This window comes from Condylura cristata, unplaced genomic scaffold, assembly GCF_000260355.1.
Source record: "Condylura cristata isolate star-nosed mole 26May11 unplaced genomic scaffold, ConCri1.0 scaffold00036, whole genome shotgun sequence".
Classification (NCBI taxonomy): domain Eukaryota; kingdom Metazoa; phylum Chordata; class Mammalia; order Eulipotyphla; family Talpidae; genus Condylura; species Condylura cristata.
Genome location: NW_004567137.1, coordinates 10,881,218 through 10,904,106, shown reverse-complemented (window position 1 = coordinate 10,904,106; position 22,889 = coordinate 10,881,218). Strand labels below are relative to the sequence as shown.

Below are 22,889 nucleotides of genomic sequence, written 5' to 3'. Positions count from 1 at the left end.
TATAAGTGACTGTTACTCTCAGTTATTTTGATTCCAGTTTCCTCCCCTCTATAATGTTTATATATTGATAGTTCTAAGGAAATGCAATTATATGGTATATATATATATATAAGCAGTCTTAAATTAATAGATGTCCATTATCTCTATGTCTGCTTCTAAGCATAGACTTTAGTTAAGAATTGACTAGAATTAAGAGAAAAAAATGAGTAATAATAACATTTTTTTAAAAATCTGTAAATAAACCTCATGTGATTTGGTTGAGTGAGAAACTCTGTGTCCTGTCTTTTATTAAATGGTTGTAGACATAGAGGTATACTTTATATTATTATAACTTGTGCTCTTGTCTCTAGGATACTACTAATTGGAAAATAAAATACAATAGGAAGGAAGTTTTGATGTAATTGGCTACCCATTAATGAACTAGGAATGGTTGTTTTTAAAAACGCATGATTTCCCAATGACAGGCATTCTTGCAAAATATAATAACACATCTTTGTCCTAGACCATACTTTTCTATTAACTCTTTTTTTATGGTGTTAATAACCTCTTGACCCAAAACAAATTGAAAAGGGACATTTAATACTAGAAATTTAATTCTAAATAGAAAACGACAATGACTTAGGCCTTTTTTTCACTGCAGTATTATGTCTTAATTTTGGCTCTCAGTTTGATTACATATTGTATCCCTCCATGTCATGTTTTAATGTTAGCTGTTTACTAAAATATGAGCCTAAAATTGATTTCTTGAAATTTGCTGATGGAAATGCCTGTCAGGATATTATACGTTCAAATCTAGGTCTTTCTCCCCTGTGACTAAGGTATGTGGGACTCTGGCTTCAGAACAAAAGAAGGAGCTCTGTTTTTTTTTTTATTTTATTTTTTTAAAGATTTATTTATTTATGCACACAAGAACTGGGGTACAGGCCAGAAGTGTGTGTGTTGGGGGTGAGAGGGTGAGAGAATTCACCAGAGAAGCGGAGGTGAGCAGGCAATCTGCTGAGGGGAGCAGTGGGCGGGTCAGGAGAGGTCTGCCACACCATGTGGGTCAGCTCCCTGGCTGGGGATCGAACTTTGGCTGCAGCAGCTGTGAATAGTTTCTAGTGCTTTAACCCATTCTGCCACCAGGGAGGGCCCAGGAGCCCCATTTTTTTTTTTTAAAGATTTATTTATTTATACATACAGAACTGGGGTACAGGCCAGAGGTGCAAGGGTGGTGAGAGGATTCACCAGAGACAGAGTGGGGAGCAGAACAGGCTGACTGACAAAATGCACTGCTGAGGGGAGCAGCAGGCATGTCAGGAGAGGTCTGCCGCGCCATGTGGATCACCTCCAGGGCAGGTGGGGATTGAACTCATGCTGAAGTGGCTTTAGCTTCTTAGTACAGTGCTTTAACCCGCTGCGCCACCAGGGAGGGCCCTCAGGAGCCCCATTTTTAAAGCTGACCATTCAGAGCAAATCCAGCCATTCCTTACAGGTGAAGGTGTGTGCAGTTTATCCTATGAAATCAGAGACTCCTATCCCTCTTCTTGGTTTCTCCTTGTGACAATTTAAACTCTCCTCTCTCCTCAGACTTCTAATTCTTCATCCACCTGGAAACTGCTTCCCTCTTAGCAGAAGACTTATCTGCTGCTCCTCAGAGAAGAGAGTCCAGTACACAGGAATTCCCTTAGATTTGTTTTCCTTTGCTACCCCTTCTTTTCCTCCCATATTTTCTGTGGCTTCACTCTATTTGTTATCCATTTTCCCCCTCTGTGTCTTCTGTCTCTCTCCACTAGCTCATTCTCATCAGTAGCTAAATATACTTCAAGTTGTCTTACCCCTTAAAAAAACCCAGGTTCCAACAGTCCTCCGTTCCCAGCTAAGTCTCCCTAGTTCCCCCCACCCCAAACCCCTTCCTTTTGTACTTGTTTCTCATGATGAATTTGGAACCTTCTCCAGGTTCCCTCACATTTGGTTACTCCCTCATCTTGGTTGCAGCTCTTCTCCATCCTCTGTCTGTTCTGAAATGTCGGCAGTCCTTCGGCTTGTCTCTGAACTCCCAGGTTCTTTATCCCCTTCCTTGGCGACCTCATCGCCTCCAGGTTCTGCCTGTGTGACCCATGCTGAGGACTCCACACCTCCTGGGTGCCAGCTCCTGGTCAGCCTGATTCCAGAACACCTGTTCCACTTCCTCATGAAACCGTGCAGCTTTCCCTTCTTCATTTTGCATAACTGGACATTCAGAGTCAGTGAATCTTGGCCAGAGTATACAGCCTTTTTAGAAAGACATTCATTACAAAATAATTCTGATTTTATGAACACTTTTCTTTGAAGTACAATTAGTTTTTTTTCTACATCACTCAGACTTTATGAACATTTTCTACTAAATACAAGTTAACTCCTTTTCTAGACCATTCAGTGCTGTTATATCAGTGCTTCTATTGTCCTGAAATACATGATGGCTACTGAAATCTCTAACATGACTTGCCCCTTCGTTAAAGGTCCAGTAGTCTGTGCTTTTTGACTTTACTGTCTTTTTATTTAAACATGTTTTCCCTTGTTGTTTTGTCTGGTTCTTTGCTCTTATGTTTCCACTATTAGACTATGTGTAGCTTGTTAAGGCTCATGGCTCTTCCCCTCAGGAAACTTGCTCACTCTTGTCTACCAGGCTACAAGGTACATGCCTCATTTGTCCTGAGAACAGTGAGTTTAACTAATATGCCTACCTCATATTTTCAGGTTACTTGCCTCTGTTCCTCTCCTCATAGAATCTAGCACATCCCCTTGGGTCTGTGTGAAATCAGAATTTGAGTTTGATGCAAGGGAACAATAGACTCGTATAAGTGACTGTTACTCTCAGTTATTTTGATTCCAGTTTCCTCCCCTCTATAATGTTTATATATTGATAGTTCTAAGGAAATGCAATTATATGGAGCATTTAAAAAAAATTACTTCAAGTTCTTTGTTCCACATAGTTTAGGTGCTAGATCATTGAAGCATTGTTGAATTTACATATTGATTAATTAATACAAAACACATTTCCCATGTGTTTCTATTTCTGTGAACTGGATCTGAAATTAGTTGTAATTAAATGTTACTCAGGCAAGTTTAGCCAGAAAGTAAATCTACTTCTGTGCTCTCAGGAAAAGGATACTTCATTTTCCCCTGGGAAGTCTATGTTGTGGGATGAAGATAGCATTCCTAGGGTGGAAGTGGGGGTTTACCTGTGCTGGACTGTGAAGGAGGCGGGGTACCCAGCCATCCACTGACCCAGACTGAGTACACTGTGGAGTACAGTGGAGGATGGTGCTGGGAGACAGTGAAGAGTTGAGAGCATTTGTATGAGCCAGATGTTGGTTGGGATCCTGGTGCTACCCTTAACAGCTATTTGCTCATGGACAAGTTACTTAACTTCTGTGCCTTCTGTTCCTTCTTGGTAAAATAGGAATAATGGCATTGACTCCACAGGGGTATAATAGGAATTAAATTAGATAATATATGTAAATTGATCATCTTGCTGCTCGGCCCAGATGCATCCCTCCATGCCAACTTCAGTCTCTTCTCTTTCCCTCTCCTCCTACTGATGATAGTATGTTGCTGAGGCAAGTAACCTTGTAACTTGAGTAAATGAAGTAGAACTTTGAATAGAACTTGGGTTTTAGTTTTTGTAATTTTGCTGATTTTCTACAAGTCTGTGGGCAAACATTTCACTTCTCTCAACATCCATGTCACTCAGCCGCCAATAAGGGGGGTAACTCATAATGATTTCTACAGCCTTTTAGAGTCATCATGGCTAAAGGTTTTGTATCTTGCATTTTCATTGTGAATATTATCTCTATGATAAGTACTGGTAACACAGTCTTTCTTTTGAGCTTTAATTTGCCTCTCTGAAACATCAATCTATTTGATTTCTTCCCTCTGGAGCCACACAGATTTTCTTCCTGCCACTTGAGAATTTTTTCTCAAACGTCAGGAAGCAGCTCTCAGTACTTTTATTAGCATTTCTTTTACCACTCAAAGATGGTGTACAAAAGTCCCCATCATCATCGAGTTTAAAGTTCAGCTTAGGAGGTAGCTTCCCTTTGACATTTTAAGGTTGAAGACTGACTTCACAGTCATTTCAAGCGTAGTAACACAGTATTTCTTTATGGTGATGTTGAAGTTGGCTTTGAAGTTGCAGTCCTTAAACAGTTTTTTCCAGGAAGCATGGACCAGAAAAGGTTCATTATCTCTTAAATTTCACTGAGTGGGTTTGGAAAATTGAAAGCATCCCATGTACTGCAAATACACAGAGATGTTCATTTCTGGCTTTGTGTGACCTCTCTGCTGCATGTGTTTGCCTAATGTATATACCAGAGACCTAGAAAGGCTGTATTATTCTACCTCACTCAAGAATCTACTATTTCCATAAACTCAGGATGTAGAGCTGCTTTTACTAGTTTTGAGAAACTATTCTTCTCTGAAGGACTGATGGACATGACTCCAATGGTGACTTCTGTGACATTTTCCAGCCTAGTGTGTTGGGTACCAACTGGAGGTACTGTTTATCTTTTGTAGCCAAAGTCTCACTATCTTTTCATCCTCTAAAGATGCTCTCTGTTTGGTTTGGGGTATCTGTGCCTCATGGCTATCAAGAGTTTTAGGATGAAGGAATGAAATATTAAGGCCAAGCTCTAATGTCGACCATTGTTGTGATTTATGTGAGTGGGTCCTCAACATCTTGAATCTGGTTAACAATTTATTTTTCTTATTTGCTTATTTTTACAGGAGAAGGATGGTAGAAATAATATTTCAGGAGAAATATTTATTTTGTAGAGCTGTTAATCATAATATCTTACAAGGAAGTCATCTCTAAATCTATAAACACTTTTCTTGAGAGGAATCACATAATCCATAATACTCTTTCTCTATTTGGGGGATTGTTTATAACAGAAAAATTCTGATGATACTTATGGCAGCTATATGCTTTTATGGTTTTTGTTTTTATGCTATGATTCTTCAAAACTTCAAATGCTTATTGACAAAAATGCATGTGCTTTATCTCTTGTAGGTTATTTTACAACTTGGTGTTTTAGTCTTCCAAGATTAATTAGTTGCTGTGTTGGATGAAAACTGTTCTTGAACATTGTGTGACTTTTTTGGTTTAAAGGGTTGCTGTACAATTTTATATTAAGTGTTGTACTGTACATATAATTATCTTAAGAGTTATTTTCAGGCCGTTCATCTGCAGTGTTGAACATCTTCCCAGTACTCAAAAAATAATTGCTTAGATATGTTCGTTAACAATTATTTTTAAGTGCCTTTGAATAGCATTAAATATAAAGGGAAATCTACTTTATGACTTTCAGATAGGAAACATCATCTTTAAACACTTGGATCCCTACATAAAGCACAATTTCTATACATGAAATCTTCAGTAATAGTTTTTTATGTCTGAGGCCATCCTTTTCCAGAAAACAAACTGCCAGCAGCCTCTAGATGAAGCCTGTACTTTCCTTGTAGGTGGAAACTAGAGGGAAACAAGATCATTGTAAAGAGAGAAAAGAAAATGCTGTTGATGCAAATTCCTGCTGACACAGGAGGCAAAAGGTAGAGGCAGTTGTCAGCCTGTTAGGGGTGTTGTTTAAAACACTCAGTCTGACCTTTAGCTCCCTTGACCTACATTCTCACGAGCACTGGCCTTTCCACTGTGGCTGTGTTCTTGGGTTCCTGTCAGCACCCTCCCCCCAACCCCCCAGCAGAGTCTTACTTTTATTTTGCCTGGGTGTGATGAGCAGAAGGTGGGGTGCCATCTCCATTTTTCCTCCTCATTGTGGCAGTAGTAGGAGGGCTGTGGCAGGACAGACAGCAAACACGTCCTCTGCCAGTTGGGTCACTATATTGATTAAGCATCTGCAGTGTAATATAGCCTGGGTTTCTAGTGCACCCACTTTTGCTAGTTATGAAAACCTCATTCCAGGTCCAAGCATTTATTTTAGTTTTTTAATGTGACATCACCTTGTCAGCCACTTCTCTGGTGTATGTGTTGTGTTAAATTTTGCATTAATCGGACTCATTTGCACTCATAGAGTTTGAATTCCGTTTTCATTTGTCAGTCATCTTTTATAATAACCTTCCAAATGATTATTTGTATGTGCAAGAATTGTTTTTCTTTTTAAGCGAAGGATTTTCAATTTCCATGATATTTGAGTTTTTTAAAAAGAATGTCTGTTACACATGAGTATGTGAGCAGAGACTTAATAAAGGCATAGGGAATGTGGTCAAGATGTAGGCAAAAATTTATCCATAAGGACTTTTACTAAAATATTGTTTATAATTAAAAGCATCAGAAATGTTCTTAAATAGTAATAGGAAAATGGTTGAATCACCTTGCAGTGGAACATTTTGCAGCCATTAAAAATTGTGTTACAGACTAATATTTTTAACTTTTAGTTATTTAAAATCTTTTAAAATTTAATTATTTTTAAGTCTATGATTTATCAAGTAGAAAGAGGCAGGTATTAAAATAATATGTAACTTTTTTTTTTTTGCTTAAACACCATCAAATGGTTGATTGATAGTCTTAGAACCCCCTCATAAGAAAAATAGCTTGATGTAAAATTGCAGGGTATCAAATTTATACTTGGAAAATCAAATGTACTTTTTAAAATTTATTTTTTTTAAAGACTTGTTTATTTATGCATACATAACTGGGGTGCAGGCCAGAGGTGCGGGGCATGAGAGGACTCAACAGAGACAGAGTGGAGAGCAGAACAGTCAGATGGACTGAAATCCACTGCTGAGGGGAGCAGCGGGAGGGTCAGGAGAGGTCCGCTGCACCACGTGGGTCACATCCTTAGCCGGGGGTGGGGGGGGGAGATCAAACTCATGCTGCAGAGGCTGCGATAGCTTCAGAGTGCTGCCCTTAACTGTTGTGTCACCAGGGAGGTCCCTGTAAACATTTATTTTTGAATAAGTTTAAACTCACAGAGAAGTTGCAAAAATAGTATACACGGGCAACAGCCTTTCTGCTCAGATGTGCTTATGCAGGTGTTTCTTTTCTCTGTCCTTCTCCCTTGCAGCCTCCCTGCCACCCCTCAGTGACCATGCGGGTGCTTCTCCTCACTGACTTCCCTTCTCAGAGGGGCAGAGGCAGCTCCTCTCCCTGTGACTGTGCTCGCCTCACTTGTAGCAAACTTATTAAATCTACTTACCTTTTTTTTTTTTTTAAGATTTATTTATTTGCTCATACAGAACTGGGGTACAGGCCAGAGGCTCAGGGGTGGTGAGAGGCTTCACCAGACACAGAGCGGGGAGCAGAACAGGCAGATCGACGAGGTACACTGCTGAGGGGAGCAGCGGGCGGGTCAGGAGAGGTCTGCCATGCCATGTGGTCACCTCCGGGGCAGGCGGGAATTGAACTCATGCGGAAGTGGCTTTGGTTTCTCAGTGCTGTGCTTTAACCCGCTGCGCCACCAGGGAGGGCCCAAATCTACTTACCTTTTTGCCATATTATGCTCTATCTTTTTCTTTGTGTGTATATGTATATAATTGCTTTATGGTTGGCTCCGCGAAGTTACAGACCTTTTGATCCATTACCATCAGATAATTCAGTGCCTATTTCCGAAAAACTAGAATATTCTTGTTATTAAGCCACGATGTACCATCAAAATCAAGAAATGAAGACTGGTGTCATCCCACCATTTAATCCACAGATTTTGTACCATTAGTTTTCTTTACTAGGTCTAGGATTAATAATTCATGTCTCTTTGGTATTCTTCAACTTGGAACAACCCTCAGTCTTTCTTTGTGGCTGATGGATAGAGGAACATTATTTGTAAAAGAAACCTGAATTTGGGATTGTGTGATGTTTTCTCACGATTAGATTCAAGTGATGTATTTTCATTAGAAGAACTACAGAAATTTTGCTCTGTTCTTCTCGATACATCATTTCAAAAGTTAAAAGATGTTGATTTGTCCCATTACTGACACTGTTACTTTTTTACTTGGCTACATTGCTTTTTGTCCTGTTTCTCCATTGTAAGATTAGTAAGTACTAATTAACACAGTAATTATGGATGGTAATTTTTTTAGACTATATTTGAGACTACTTTATATCATTTTTATCATGGAATTTTTCTGCAATATTTTACTATTCCTTGATAATTCTTCAGTTAACTATCCTGATTGCTAACAAATGGTGATTTTCTAATTTCATTACTTCTAACTTTAACTAGTTATTGTCACCTCCTTACTGTTTTTTATTCTTCTTTGTCTTTTTAATAATTCACGGATTCCTATTTTACTCAATCAAACATTAATGTCATTATTTCTTTTGATACTCAAATTGTCCCATATTTGACTGTGGGCAGCTGCTTCAAATTGACTCCTTTGTCCTTTTGACATATCCGCATTCTTTGAGAACATCCTTGCAATCTTACAGAGGATGTTTCAGGCTAATATTTGACTTTCACTTCCCCAGCCATTTTTCCAAGGAGTTTTCTTTCCTTGTGTTAAAGACTGGTATTTAGTAACAGATCTGTGAGTCAGGTGTGCTCATGGTCCTATCTATTGTTCATCTAATTTACTAGACCCTATATGACTGCACTGATTGCTGCCTTTACAAGCCAGTCTTTCGTGGTTTATTCGCACTTTCTCTTTCTGTATTTATGCTGCTCTTTTTTGTCAGTGAGGCATTTCTCCCATATCCTCTGTAGATTGTACCTACTTGATCAGTTTCCTTGTATATAGCAATCTCTTGACTAGGCCAGCTTTCTTTGCACTGCACCCCAAATTCTGTCCTTTGGCTGGCTGTGCTTTCTACTTCCTCCAGAATTCCCAACCTCATTGAGAAGGGTAACCCTGGATTTCCCTGGCCCTGACCTGGTAGCATGTGCACCAAATTTCCCCAAGCCCCTGTGACCTGCCCATTCTGTTTCTCTCCACCATCATGGCAGATTGTGACTGAGGGTGCTCCTTCCTGGCTGACAGCTCTCACAAAGTAGAATCAACATTGTTTTCTAAATCAATAACAGGAGGCTATTTAGTCTTAGCTTGACTCTTTAGAGTAAATCATAGTTTGTTTCCATTTTTATATCTGTTCACTATAATAGAAGTGGACCCAAGGAAAATTAATTGATGACTTTCATAATCATTCCTGTAGTTACTTTTCTATTTATTTCAGCATCTGAAATGTGTTTGAGCTGTGCAAAGATTCTCTATCCAATTTTAAGGTGAGAAATGAGGACTCGAGGGGTTCTGAGGAGGAGGCTGGAGAGATCTGGAGACGTTCAGCACTTTACCAAGTGACTCAGTTAATGAGTGGGCAAGAAAGAACTGACGAGTCTTGATTGAGACATCACTTTCACAATAAAACAATATCCTCTTCTGCTGTCTAGAAGGCTAATTCCGCCACTTTGATTGTTTTTAGTATATTAAACCATACAAAGTTAAGCATTTTGTTTCTGGATTACTTTGGAAATTTTTATTCAGCTTTTCCCTAGAAAAATGAAAATTAGGTCTATGATTGTAACATTCAACTCTGAAGTTAGTCATTTGAACTAGATGGGGATTAATACCTCTTTCAGTTCTTTTATTTCAATTTCAATTATAGTATTCTTCAGTGTATTTCTTTGAGAATGCATGTTAGTGCCAGTGCTTGTGTGCATGATTGCATGTCTGTGTGTGCTAACACAGAGGCAGAGAGGTATATGAAAATAAAATTTTATTCAGTGTCTGAAGACATGAATTCTAATCTGTATTCTATCATTGACTAGTGATAAAATTTTAGGCAAGTCATTTATCTTACAACATTTCACTTTTTCTGTCTAAAATGTGGTAACTGCCAGCTACCTCACAAGGGATGTTTAAATGATGTGTGAAAAACACTTTGAGCATTTCAGAAGGGAGATGCTTTGAAAACTTAGGAGAGTTTCTTCTTTTGAGCAGGTCTTCCTCATGAAGAATTTCTTTGGAAAGAAAATCTCTTGAACTTACTACTTCACTTATAATGTCCTCCACCTGTACAGTCCACAAGCAATGCTATAAATCCACATTGTGCTGAAGTCCTTGCCTGCTAATCCAGGGGCAAATCTATACCTGTTTTTTTTCTGTTGTTTTGCTCTTTATAGTGAAAATGACAGTTGCATATGTTGAAGGACTTTATGATTTGAGAGTGACCAGGTTATATTTGAGCCATCCTGTCCTTTGATTCACATGTGTCAGCCAGCTAGTTTCCATGTTGCTGATCATTGTATCACCAGGGTGCTCAAAACTATCTGGACGTGAATCTTACCTCCATATGGCATCTATGGCTTGAATTAGAATGAAGTCTATTTTTCCTTTATTTAAATTCTATAAGTTCCAACATAGGCTAATATAAGTATTAGTATCGTACTTGGCTGTTTTTTACCTTCTTAAAGTTAGTTTTGTATTTATGGGAAACATGGAGAGTCAGTACTGAGTGGTCTAGTTCTGTTCTACCTACATGTATTATTTTATTTAATCTTTGCAGAAACATGTGAACATTCTACATAACTAAGCTTAGAAGGTGGAGTCATTCTTAACTAGTTTACGTAACTATCAAATGACCCATATTGTTTTATTCCAGAAGTCTGTGCTGTCTGGATGAGCATTTGCTCCAAGTTGACAAGAAGAAATTGTGACATGATCATACATTGTCTTTTCTTTTTTTTTATTTTATTGTGCATACAGAACTGGGGTACAGGCCAGAGGCTCAGGGGCGGCGAGAGGCTTCACCAGAGACAGAGTGGTGAGCAGAACAGGCAGATCAATGAAGTACACTGCTGAGGGGAACAGCGGGCGGGTCAGGAGAGGTCTGCCACGCCATGTGGTCACCTCATGCGGGGCAGGCGGGGATCGAACTCATGCGGAACTGGCTTTAACTTCTCAGTGCTGTGCTTTAACCCACTGTGCCACCAGGGAGGGCCCCATTGTCTTCTTTTTTTAAAGATTTATTTATTTATGCATACAGAACTGGGATACAGACCAGAGGTGTGGAGGGTGAGAGGACTCACTGGAGACAGAGTGAGGAGCAGAGTGGGCAGATTGATGAAATACACTGCTGAGGGGAGCAGCGGGAGGGTCAGGAGAGGTCTCTATGCCATGTGGGGCAGCTCCTGGGCCAGGGATTGATCCGGCACTACAGTGACTGCCGCTAGCTTGCAGTGCTGCACTTTAACCCACTGCGCCACCAGGGAGGGCCCTACATTGTCTTCCTTAAGAAATGCAGTCACCATGTTCTCTTCTTCTACAAGCCCCTTTGTACCCTGGACCTAATAAGCACCACCAGTAACAGTAACAGAACCTCTACCAGTAACAGGAAAGCAAGTAGTAGACATGATTGAGCCTAACCTCATCATTTAAGGCTTGAAATGACACCCTGCATTCCCATTTCATAGACAAGGAAGCTGAAATGAAGATAGAAAGTTAAACAACTTGCTCAAACTACAGTAAATTAAAATGACAGAGCTGGCTTAAGACCCCGGGAAGTTGGGGTGCCAACTGTTGTCCACTATACCAGATATTTCAATAGATATTTGTGTGATAGGGTTGAGTTCAAAACTAAGGAAGCCATTTCTGTTTTCATTAAACTGAAAAGAAATTTATTAGGGGGTGGTAGAATAAGAAGTCTGGACAATTTGGCTTGGAAACAAGCCTTACCATAAGAGACCAGGGAGCAGATGACACAGCCAGATTGTGCCATAGGAAGAGCTTGACGGTAGCTCCCCTGCTGGCATGGTCACTGGCCAGCGCAAGTGCCATGTTGTGGCTGGTGTTCACTGGGCCACTGGACGCTTAGATCTGCTGCCTTTGCTGCTGCTGTAGTATTAGCAACAACAGCTAATTGTTCTATTATCTTTGCACACACAGTAAAGTGAAGGATTCACTTGATGGAGGTCAGGCCACATTTTTGCTTTTATTTGTTTTTTGATTGCTGTAGTTTGGAGTAAATGTGTGTGTGTGTGTGTGTGTGTATAAATTACAGTGTGTACATTTTCCAAGTCTATCTCTTGCCTTTCCCAAAAATATTAAATTAGACAAGGGACTAGGTATATGCTACTTGTTCGAAGTCTAATATGTAGAGGGAGTGAGAAAGATAACAGAGAAGTGTGTCACTAGCTGATTGAGAAGAGAAAGAACTATTTTTCAGAAAGGAAATAGGGCATTTTTTGACTAATAGAAATATTTCATTAGAGAAGAAGTTGATGATGCAAGACAGAAAAATTATAGGAATGAAGTAAGTAAAAAGGGAATCAGATTTGTTCACAAGAGAGATGTTTGGCTTCTGGTGAGAGCAGAACAGCTTGCCTAATAGTGATAACAGACCGTAGTTTAGAAAGGCTTGGTTTGCTATGCTTTTTGATTGAATTCTTCTGTTACACACTGGACAGTATGATAACAGGAAGAAATGACAACTTTCACGGTGTTGAATTTTAAAGATCGGGATATTTGCTCAGAAAGTCTTGACCCAGTTATGTGGTGAAATAGGTCAGTAAAATGATTTGAGGAGTTGTCAGTTAAAGAATGAGAAGGTACCTCTTGCGTATTTGTTAAACCCAGCTACACTCCATGTGACCATTGGTTTGTTCTGCTTGGATCATGGATTAGAGCGTTACTTCCAGGTGGCTGATCATTGAGTCATAAAATAGATCTGGTTTTCTGGTTAATTTGAACTGTGGTTGAAGTAAGTCATTGGATATCAAAAAGCAGTGCTCTTTAGGCAAAGGTGGTAATTTTGTTTGTAAATATGATCAGGATCAATGTTTAAAGAATTTTGTCGCACAGGTTGGAGTGCATTTTGGCAAATGTTGTAATAAAGTATTTTCAAGCCTTATCTGATGACTACCTGATTGTAAGCATTAATCCATACAATAAAAATTTGGTGCAGTACAAGGCGCTGGGTCAGACCATGAAACAGGATTTACCTTTTATCACATAACCCTTAATAGAAACTCATTTTATTAGAAGTCCCGATTTATAACAACAATTAGATTTTTTGAGTGGCTACAACCTGCGGAGACAATGTGTAAAGCATATATATATATATTTTAATCTTTATAGTAACCCTATAGTATAATATTTTTATTGACACATTAAGGATAGAACTGACGCCAGGAAAAATAGTGAGTTTACACAGGAAGCAACAGAGTTGGACTTTAAATTTATTTGTCTCTCAAGCTTGCTTTTGGTGGCAGTACAATACAGTGGAAGAAAAAAAATTAATTAAGTCTCATAACTGAATTAACATTCTTGAATTTTTAGATTAGGAGATTTCTTTGTCACTTATTCTTAGAGATCAACTTTCTCTTTAGATGCTGTAACTCGAGAACTGTCTTTCCTTTCTATATTCATTCTGTAAGTGGAAAGAACATACATTGTTATTGCCACATGTTCTGTTACTGTTTGTTCCAGACTTGCCCTTCTTGTCACATTGGATGTAAGGGAAAGATGATTTCACAGTCCAGATAGGATTGCAAGTTAAGCCAGGGGGCGTGGTCCTTGTCATATCATCTCAAAAATATATATTTTAGGAATATGTGAAAATATTTTATCCTCCTTTGAACATCTTGGGGTCCCATCCCTTGATGTAAATTTGTCCAGCCATCTTATGATAGACTGTTTCATTTTATTCTGTTTTCTTTTTTGAGCTTTGAGTTAACTTGTGTTTTTCTAGGACTCTGAAGGCAAGTTTTGGGTTTGAACGGACTTTGCAGACATGAAACCAATTTTAATTTTGTGTAGATATTTTTGTAAACATATAAATTATAGAACTCATCTTAGCATTACAAAATGCTTACTCTAGTCCTAGCTCTTACTAAGAATGTTTCTTTGCTACTCAGTTTAGTCCCTGTATTTATAAAACTATATCTGTGAAACCAACACATGTACACACAAACAAGCACACAGAGAAAAGAAGAAGCCCTGATCTGAGTGTAATAATAATTCAACTTTAAGAAATAACTGACAGTTGAATGCAGGCTAATAGCCAAAATTTGTGAGTTAATGACAAAAGACTCTATTAACTGGTATTTCAAAAATTTAATATTCATTATACTGATTTTATCTACTCAAATTCTGTAACTGAGTATGAAATGCTTTCCCCTCCATTTACTTTATTGTGCATAGTTTTTCTTTTGGTGTTTATATTCCTGAACAAACTGAAGGTTAGGGGTACCCACTGCTCATGCAGTCCAAAACCCACATAGAAATTTTGACTACTCTAAAACTTAGTGGCTAAGAGCTTGCTGCCCCCCGAAATACTCAACGATAAAATAAGCAGTCGGTGCACACATATTTTGTATGCTGATTGTATTATAGACTTTATTCGAACAATAACATAAGCTAAAGAAAAAAAAATGTGCTTGAGAAAATAAGAAATGGACCCTTGATCCTCATCTTCACATCAGTGAGGAGGAGGAGGAAGAAAAGCAGTGTAAGTGTACAAGAAATACAACACAGGATGTTGAAGACTTAGCTGTGTGGATGCAGTATATGTCTACACTCATATACAAAGTCATTTAATCTGCTTTCAGGGTGCTTTATGGAGCCCCAGAAAGTCACATGTAGTGCTGGGGTCAGGGATGAGTGCAATGAAACTGCCCCTCTGAATCTCTCTGCACATACAGTCAACATGCCTGGATAGCCTTAACCCTTTTTACTCAGGTACGTAGAGGCATAGCTTGGTAGAGAGTGGAGGAAGCTCTTTCGTCTTTATTGTCATTAACTGAGATCTCTGAAGAAAGCTGCCTTCTATTCCAAGAGAAGTTACTAGATGTGAACAGAAGAATTTGTAGGAATTGGAGGATTTTCTTTCATCTGCATGTGTATGGTATTTTTTCCCTTATAAGTAACCCTCCCAGGTAAGGGCTTGCAATTTGCATGTCATGATTTTTTAAAATAAATCCTTGGCCTTGGACCCCGAAACAGGGCTCAGAAACAATTCCATGGTAGCAAAGGGAGCCTTCCTTGTAACAGGATGTGAATGGCACCGGAACGCTCCAGGCAATGTTAAATTGGGGTGATTTTTAGAAAGTGACAAATGTTTTGTCTTCTAAATCTGAGATGGGTTCTACTAGCTCTAAACGGCTGCCAAGTTATGTTATCACTTGCCTACTTTGTAAATGCCTCAATTATTTCTTCCCCAGCCCTGTATGATGAGATCCGTCAGTTTCGCAAGGCCTGTGGGGAGGCTCATCTCAAAACCATCTTAGCAACAGGAGAACTTGGATCTCTGACTAATGTCTACAAAGCCAGTATGATAGCAATGATGGCAGGTAAGTGTTTGATAGTCAAATAATGATAGTGGTGAATTGACGTTGTAAGGGGAAAATAACTAAGCAGATACATTTGGCTATTAGCTACAAGTGCTAACCATTTGGGTTTTTTTAATAGGTGGATCCAGATACTTTGTGAAAACATGTACTGAGTGAAATGGTCAAAAATCCTTGGCTCTCTTCCACCTTTTTGGGATGTGGGGGCAGTGGCATTTTATTGCTGCGCTTTCCTTGGGAGGCAGTAGGTGGCGCCCTTGTAATGAATTGCCTTCTGTGGTATTCTTTGATTATTCATTCATCAACATATGTCAGACAGGAATTTCTTTAACGCTGACTTACTGCACTCTGTGAATTTAAGCATTTGCTTTTTCTCAGAGATGTGAGGCAGCCTGTGCTTTTGTTTGTGTTCTTTTTTTCTTTTCAAATTTAATATAGCATCATGGTTTTATACTTTCAAATATAGGTTGATATATTCTTAGTCTCCATGACCAGCAGGCTTATCCATTGAGCGGTCCAAGCTCGAGATCTGGGAATTCTCTGAGTCCTTCTTTTTCTCATTTGTGTGTACATGAGCGAACAAGTTTAAGAGCTTTACCTTTCGGCTCTATCCCATGCCTCCTCTCTCCACGCTGAGTGTTGCTATCTTGGGCCACTGTCATTCCCCACTTCAAGAGGCTCCTGACTAGTTTCCCTGTCTCTAATTTTGTCCCCTTCCAATCTGTTCCCTAAACCATTCCCAGAATGATTGCTAAAAAATGCTAATTTCATTGTGATACTACATGCTTCAAGTCCTTCCTTTGCTTCCCATGTCTGCAAGGTAAAATGTAAATTCCTACAGCCTGATTTTTTTTAAAAAGTCCTTCCCTGAGCCCCGTCCCTGCCTCCATTACCTCCTCATTTCCCTTCCCACCATATGCTCCAGTTGCATGGAATGACTTGCAGTTCTCTGCAGATGGCACCGTCTGACCCTTCTGAGTCCTTGTATGTGTTGTGACTCTCCCCAGGATGCCTTTGGCCCAAATAAACACATCATAGGTTTGGGTCTAGCATAGGAGTCAATCTTTGCAAGGTTGTTTCCCCTTTTCTTTTTTCTCACCTACCCTTGGCTCATTCTCTCCTCTGTGTGTTCCCCATGAATGCTTCTTTCAAATACTTTGTCACAGGTTACTAGGATTGTGTATTACATTTCTAGTCATTCCCCCAGCACCCCCTGCAAGGCCCCTACGTTTAGGTGAAGATACATGTCGTCTCAGGTCTTCCATCTGAGCTTCTGTTGTAGATTTTTATGCTCTGGTATACCTTTTGAATACTCTGTCAGAATAGCCTCAGTGCCTGGCATTCTATTACAAAGGCGTTTATGACTGCCTTGCTCTGGTCACTGTGGCTGTATCTGGAAGGTCTCTGTCCTTGTTGTCTCACTTAGAGAGCATTTGCTCAGAAAATTGAAGACTAAAGGGCAGTGGAGCATTTTCAATAGTGCTCACCAGTTATGTTGATTTTTTCAGAGGCACATAGTATTGGACACACTTTGACTTTTGGAACTTGGATAAAATCCCCTTGGAGTCTTAGGTAGACAGCCGCCTCTCTTTTTTTGTGCTTCTTGCCTGAACCAGGGGTTATTAGTCCAAAAACTATAACCCAGGTGACAGTGAAGGTGTATTCATTCAGAAGGATCAACCAACCACTCACTGTAGATTCCATTGTATTTGGAAACCTCTTGTTCACCCTCCACCCACATGGCCACAGAAAAAGATGGGGCTGGATTCCTATGCTACTCTGTTTGCTCGCACCTGCTTGAGTCCCTTTCCATATTATTTATCTCCTTCATGTCTTCATTGATACAAATGTCTATTGAGAACTTATGAAAAAGTAGAACTTGTGTTCATGGTTACTATCTCTTCATCTTCAAATGAGCTCTGTCATTGAACGACTTTAAGATTAAATTCCTTTTGCCTGTGGTCACAAAGCTAAGGAAAGGATCACAAGTCATCATTTCAACCCAACTGTTTGTTGCTTGTTGCTTTTGCAGTTACAACACAGCTGTCTTCCAAAGCATCTGGTTAGATTTTCTCATGAAATAAAGGCAACAAACAGTTGGAATATGTAAAAGTGGATGGAATATGTAAAAGTGGATGGAATATGTAAAAGTGGATGGAATATGTAAAAGTGTATAGAACACTTACTGGCCCATCATTTATGCTTCCTTTACTCTTATGAAGGGATGTAGGAGATATAAGGTAGTTCTTAAATCTTACATCTAGGATTAGCTCACATGGCTTCCTATTCTTATGGTATTTTTTTATTCATTTTTTTTTCTACTTAAAAATCAACATCATTGCTGTAAGTTTACATTCTATCAAGGTCAGGTGTTAAGTGTACAATGTGATTAAAGTCTTGACAGTCTACATATTTCATTGTAGACTATAATACCCAGTGTCCACATATACAATGCCCAGTGTCTGTTGCACTCAGTTCCACTTGTCTCACCTTCTGCCCCGAGTGCAGCTGTTCATCTGATTTTAATACTGTAGCTTAGCTTTGCCAGTTCTAGAATATCAAATAATTACTGTGTAGATTTTGTGTTGTCCTCCTCCACCACCTATATTCTAGCTGTGAGATCTAGTCATGTCGTTCTGTGTGTAAAGACTTTGCTTAGTTATTCCATTGCACAGATATACTAAGTTGCTCAGTTTACTTACATACTTAGTGTATTTTTTTATTTGTCTGATGTCTATAGGGTCTATAGTTATATCTCCTTTTTTCATTTTTGATATTTGTCATTTTTGTTTTCTATTGTTATTGTTTTGTTCACCCTTCCCTTCCAATTCTCTCTTGCTCCTCCCCCTTTTAATTTCCCTTCCACTGTCGCCTTGTTTTAGCAAAAGAATCTTGCTAGAGGTATGTGCCAGTTGTTTTAATCTTTTCAATATTTGTTCACTCATCATTCAATTAAAACACCTTGTAATATCTCTTGTTATTAAGAATGAAATGTGGAAGTTCCAAATATGTTTTGCTTTTCTGGAAGTGTTGTTGTTAACTTATAATTAAAGTACTGTTGTATTTAGAACATATATATTGTAAGAATCTTCTATATTTTGGAATTAATGATATTTATTTTATAGCCCATTTTATATGCTGTATTTAAGTAAATGCTTCAAGTGCACTTAAAAAGAATGTTGTATATTTGCACATTGTGTATTTGATCATATCCTGTAAATGTCAACTGGATAACTTGGTTGGTAGATTTTTTCAGATCTGGCTTTGCTTTAGTTCACATGCTTATTACTGAGAAGGGTCTTCAAGTCCCTGGTTATGAATTTGCCTCTTTTTCCCTTGGTTCTTTCAGTTTTTTCCTAATATGTATTTGAGCCCTGTTAGGAGTATTACTACATACACTTTTTTTTTAAAGATTTATTTATTTATTCATATAGAACTGGGGTACAGGCCAGAGATGTGGAGGGTGAGAGGATTCACCAGAGACAGAGTGGGGAGCAGAACAAGCAGATCGACGAAGTACACTGCTGAGGGGAGCAGCGGGCGGGTCAGGAGATGTCTGCCACGCCATGTGGTCACCTCCGGGGCAGGCGGGAATCGAACTCATGAGGAAGTGGCTTTTAGATTCTCAGTGCGGTGCTTTAACCCGCTGAGCCACCAGGGAGGGCCCACTACATACACTTTTAAGATTGTTTGATTAGCACATTCATGTGACATGTCTCTCTATGCCTGGAATTTCTCTTTGTCTGAATGTCCATCTGAAAATAATCTAAATGCACCAGCTTTCTTTTGCTTATTACCATTTACATAGTTTTTCTTTCCTCATCCTTATATTTTCATTTATAGACAGTTATTTTTAAAAAATTACTATAATAATCTCTGCCTTTTAATTTAACTGTTTTGTCCATTTACATTTTATACACTTGTAACAGGAATAAGTCATCTTTTAATTTGTTTCCTATTTGTTCTGATCTGAGTTTTTGTTCTTTTTTACTTGCTGCCTTTTGGGTTCATTGAATATTTTGTAACCTTTCATTTATTTTTATTTGCTTTTTATCTGATATCTCTTTGCATCTTTTTTTTTTTCAAAGTATTTTATTTATTTTGCATAGAAAAACTGGGGTGTCAACCAGCTCTATGGAGGATGAGAAGATTCACCAGAGACAGAGTAGGGGGCAGAGCAGGGTGATTTACTGAAATACACTGCTGAAGAGAGCAGTGAACAAAAACAGCGCCATGTGGGTCAGCTCCCTGGCCAGAGATTGAACTCAGGCCTTAGCTGTGCTCGTACTGAGACTTAATACCTAGGCCTCCATGGAGACACCCCTTTGCATCTTTTAAGGGGTTGCCTTCTTAATTATGTATTTAACTTAACATGGTCTACTTAGAATTAATATCATTGCACTTCATATGTCACAAATGTAAGAATTTTGCAACAGTTTCATTTCCATCATCAGTTCTTTGAATTATTTTAATTTTCTCCTGTGAGCTCTTATAAACTTTTTCTTACAATAATGCAAATTTTGTTTCAACAGATTTTAAAGACATTTTTTAAAAAAACCTAAATGAAGCTATTTTATGTTTTCCCACACATACATTGTTTCCATTTATATTCCTTCCTGTCAGTCTACTGGCGATTAATTTTCTCAGGTTTTGTTCATATGCAAGTGTTTTATTTCACCCTCTTGTTTCAAGTATACTGTGCTGAATATGGAATTCTGGTTGACAGTTTATTTCACCAGTTTAAACATGTCATTCCATTTCTTCCTGTTTTCCTCTAAGTAATGTTTCAGCTTATTCCGGTTGAGATCAGTCAGTATTATATTTTCATCCACAAATTTGACAGTGATGCACATAAGTATGGTTTTCCTTGTATTTGTTCTGCTTGTAGTTTGGAGGATCTATAGTTGGTGTTTCTTACCAATTTAAGGCATTTTAAAAATTATTGTTTTCATTTTCTGTCCCATTCTCTCTCTTTTATCCCCATAGGGCCCTAATCAAAGACATTTAGTTATTGTCCCACTGATTATTTAGGTCCTATTCATTTTAGTTTTAGTCTTTTTCTCTCCCCTGTTCTCCTGATTGATTATTTTATTTTGGATCATTCAAATTTATTGACCTGTATTTATCTGCTTTAAATTTGCTCTTAATTCCATCCAGCAAAATTTTAGTGTAGGGCTTCCATTTGATTCTTTTTAATGTTTTTCCTTTTACTGCTGAGAGTTCTCATTTTTCATTCACTGAGATCATATTTTCCTTGAACATTTTTAATAGCTGCTAAAAAAATGTCCTTATCTTTTAAATTGTATATAATGATCTCAGGTTCTGTATCTTGAATTGCTAATTTTCTATTGTCTGGAAATAGTTGCCTTATTTGTTTTGTTCAGTTTTATAGCTATTTTTTTAGGTAGGCAAGCTTGATAACATTTATTCTATCATGCCTGGATTTCTACATTGCTTTTGTTTTACCATTAATTTAGCATCAAAGTCTCAAAAGGAACAGGGTTTATCATTTAATTTTTAATTTATTTTGCCATTTTGATAGCTGTTTAAATTATTACAAAAATAATTGTCTGGAGTAGAGTAAGGTAGTGATATGTAACTGCTGTATTAGTCTGGCATTATACATCCTTGTAAGTAAAAACTTTGTTAACTTTGCATTTTTTTGTCAACTCATAGATTAATTAATAGCGTACACTTAGTTTAGTTTGTTTAGGAATCTTTCAAAATACTTGGTGGGAGAAGCACAGTCTGTAAGAGTAAGAAGATCTGGACCCTTGTTAGATCTTGTTTATTTTGTGGGCATAATCTGTTACTAATTTAATTGAATAATGTACATGACTACATTATAATCTGAAGTCAGTTTTTTTTTTAAAGATTTATTTATTTGTGCATGTAGAACTGGGGTATAGGCCAGAGGCTCAGGGGTGGCGAGAGGCTTCACCAGAGACAGAGTGGGGAGCAGAATAGGCAGATCGATGAAGTACACTGCTGAGGGGAGCAGCAGGCAGGTCAGGAGAGGTCTGCCATGCCATGTGGTCACCTCCAGGGCAGGCGGGAACTGAACTCATGAGGAACAGGCTTTATCTTCTTAGTGCTGTGCTTTAACCTGCTGTGCCACCAGGGAGGGCCCTTTTTTAAAAAAAAGTCTTACTGTCATCATTAGTTGTTTAATCTATTAGATAGATAAAGGTAAAGACATTTTTTATTTTTGGTAAAGCAAAATTTTATTTTTAGTCTGCCTGATGTCAAGAACTATATCTTTCTTACCTGTATTCTCCTGTGATTGCTACAGTGGTTAGCATCTAGAAGACCCTAAGAAAACATTTTGGAATACATGAATAATGAATGAACGAGTGAGGAAAATGATAAGGAAAAAGAAAGACAAGACGAATAAAATTTGAAGATCTAGATTAATCTTTCCAAATGTGCTGCAGCCTTGTGGTGTTTGGCTGTTACTCTGAGAGCAAACTTCTATTTTAGCTGAGCAAAAACAGAGGTAATGTCTACCTTTGACCAGGAGATTATATGCCCAGGGCATTGTTTAGGCAGGCCACACAATGGATTGACCTGTTAAAAGGTTTGTGAGGTTTCCAAGGTAGTTCCAGAGGCAAATAAATACTAAGAAAAACTTTTGCTTTGACTTTTGGTCAAAGAAAATGAATTGTCCATTTATGTTAGTGGCCATGTGGGGAGAGATACATAAATGGGGAGGTCAGGTAAGAGTAAACAATTTGAAGGGAATGTAATCAGAAAAGAGAGCCATGTTTTTTTTACCTCAAAGAATCCAAGAACAAGGTGATAGGGAATAAGATAGGGTGAGAAACATGCTTATAGAAGAGAGAAGCCTGTAACAGGTCAATCTACTGCTAAGGGATTTCAGCTCCGCGAGTGCACACATTAAGAATAATGCAGGAAGTGCAAAAGTGACTTTATCTTTCAGTAGCGGTGGGCTGCTCTGTGCCCACGCAACAGCTAACAAGCTCCGCTGTGAAGTTATTCTAGACCTTATCTTTGGAAATAATGCAGGCATGATAAATAAGGTTGGAGTAGAAAAGCACTAAAGATGCAATCATAATGTCATCAGGCTTGAATTGCTGATGAAGATCTGTGGGAAGAGTATGAACACAAAAATATGGGGCTTAAGAAAAGCAGACCTTGAAGGAATTCAAAATGAGCTTTGAAGTTGGTTGGGATTTTATAATGTGTAGGAAATCAAAAATGTAAAATGTAGGAACCAGGGGAGAAACTACTCAAAATTCAAACTCAACAAGATCAAGGTAACACAGAACAATGAGATGGAGCAGAGAAATAAAAGAAAATATAAGTGAAGTCATTAAAAAAAATAAAACCAAGGGGGGGAAAAAAGTAGGAAATTTTTATGACATAAGGAAAGCAAAGACCTAAAAAAAAAAAAAAAAAAGGCGTGATTAATACAAATTAACACCTAAGATTTTTTTTTTAAAGACACTTTAAAAAAATTAAACATGGCTCTCCCTGGTGGCACGGTGGGCTAAAGCACAGCACTGAGAATCTGAAGCCACTTCCGGGTGAGTTCTATTCCCGCCTGCCCCGGAGGTGACCACATGGCGCCGCAGACCTCTCCTGACCCGCCCGCTGCTCCCCTCAGCAGTGTACTTC

At 38.4% G+C, this 22,889-nt stretch overlaps 1 protein-coding gene across 1 annotated transcript in view; it reads left to right on the top strand.

The window, feature by feature from the left end:
* DERA (deoxyribose-phosphate aldolase (putative)) overlaps positions 1 to 22,889 on the top strand; it is an 89,213-nt gene that overhangs the window by 35,027 nt on the left and 31,297 nt on the right. Inside the window, exon 6 of the mRNA XM_004693244.2 lies at positions 15,126 to 15,254. Coding sequence (XP_004693301.1) covers positions 15,126 to 15,254 — 129 coding nt within the window. The remainder of the gene's footprint in view (positions 1 to 15,125; positions 15,255 to 22,889) is intronic.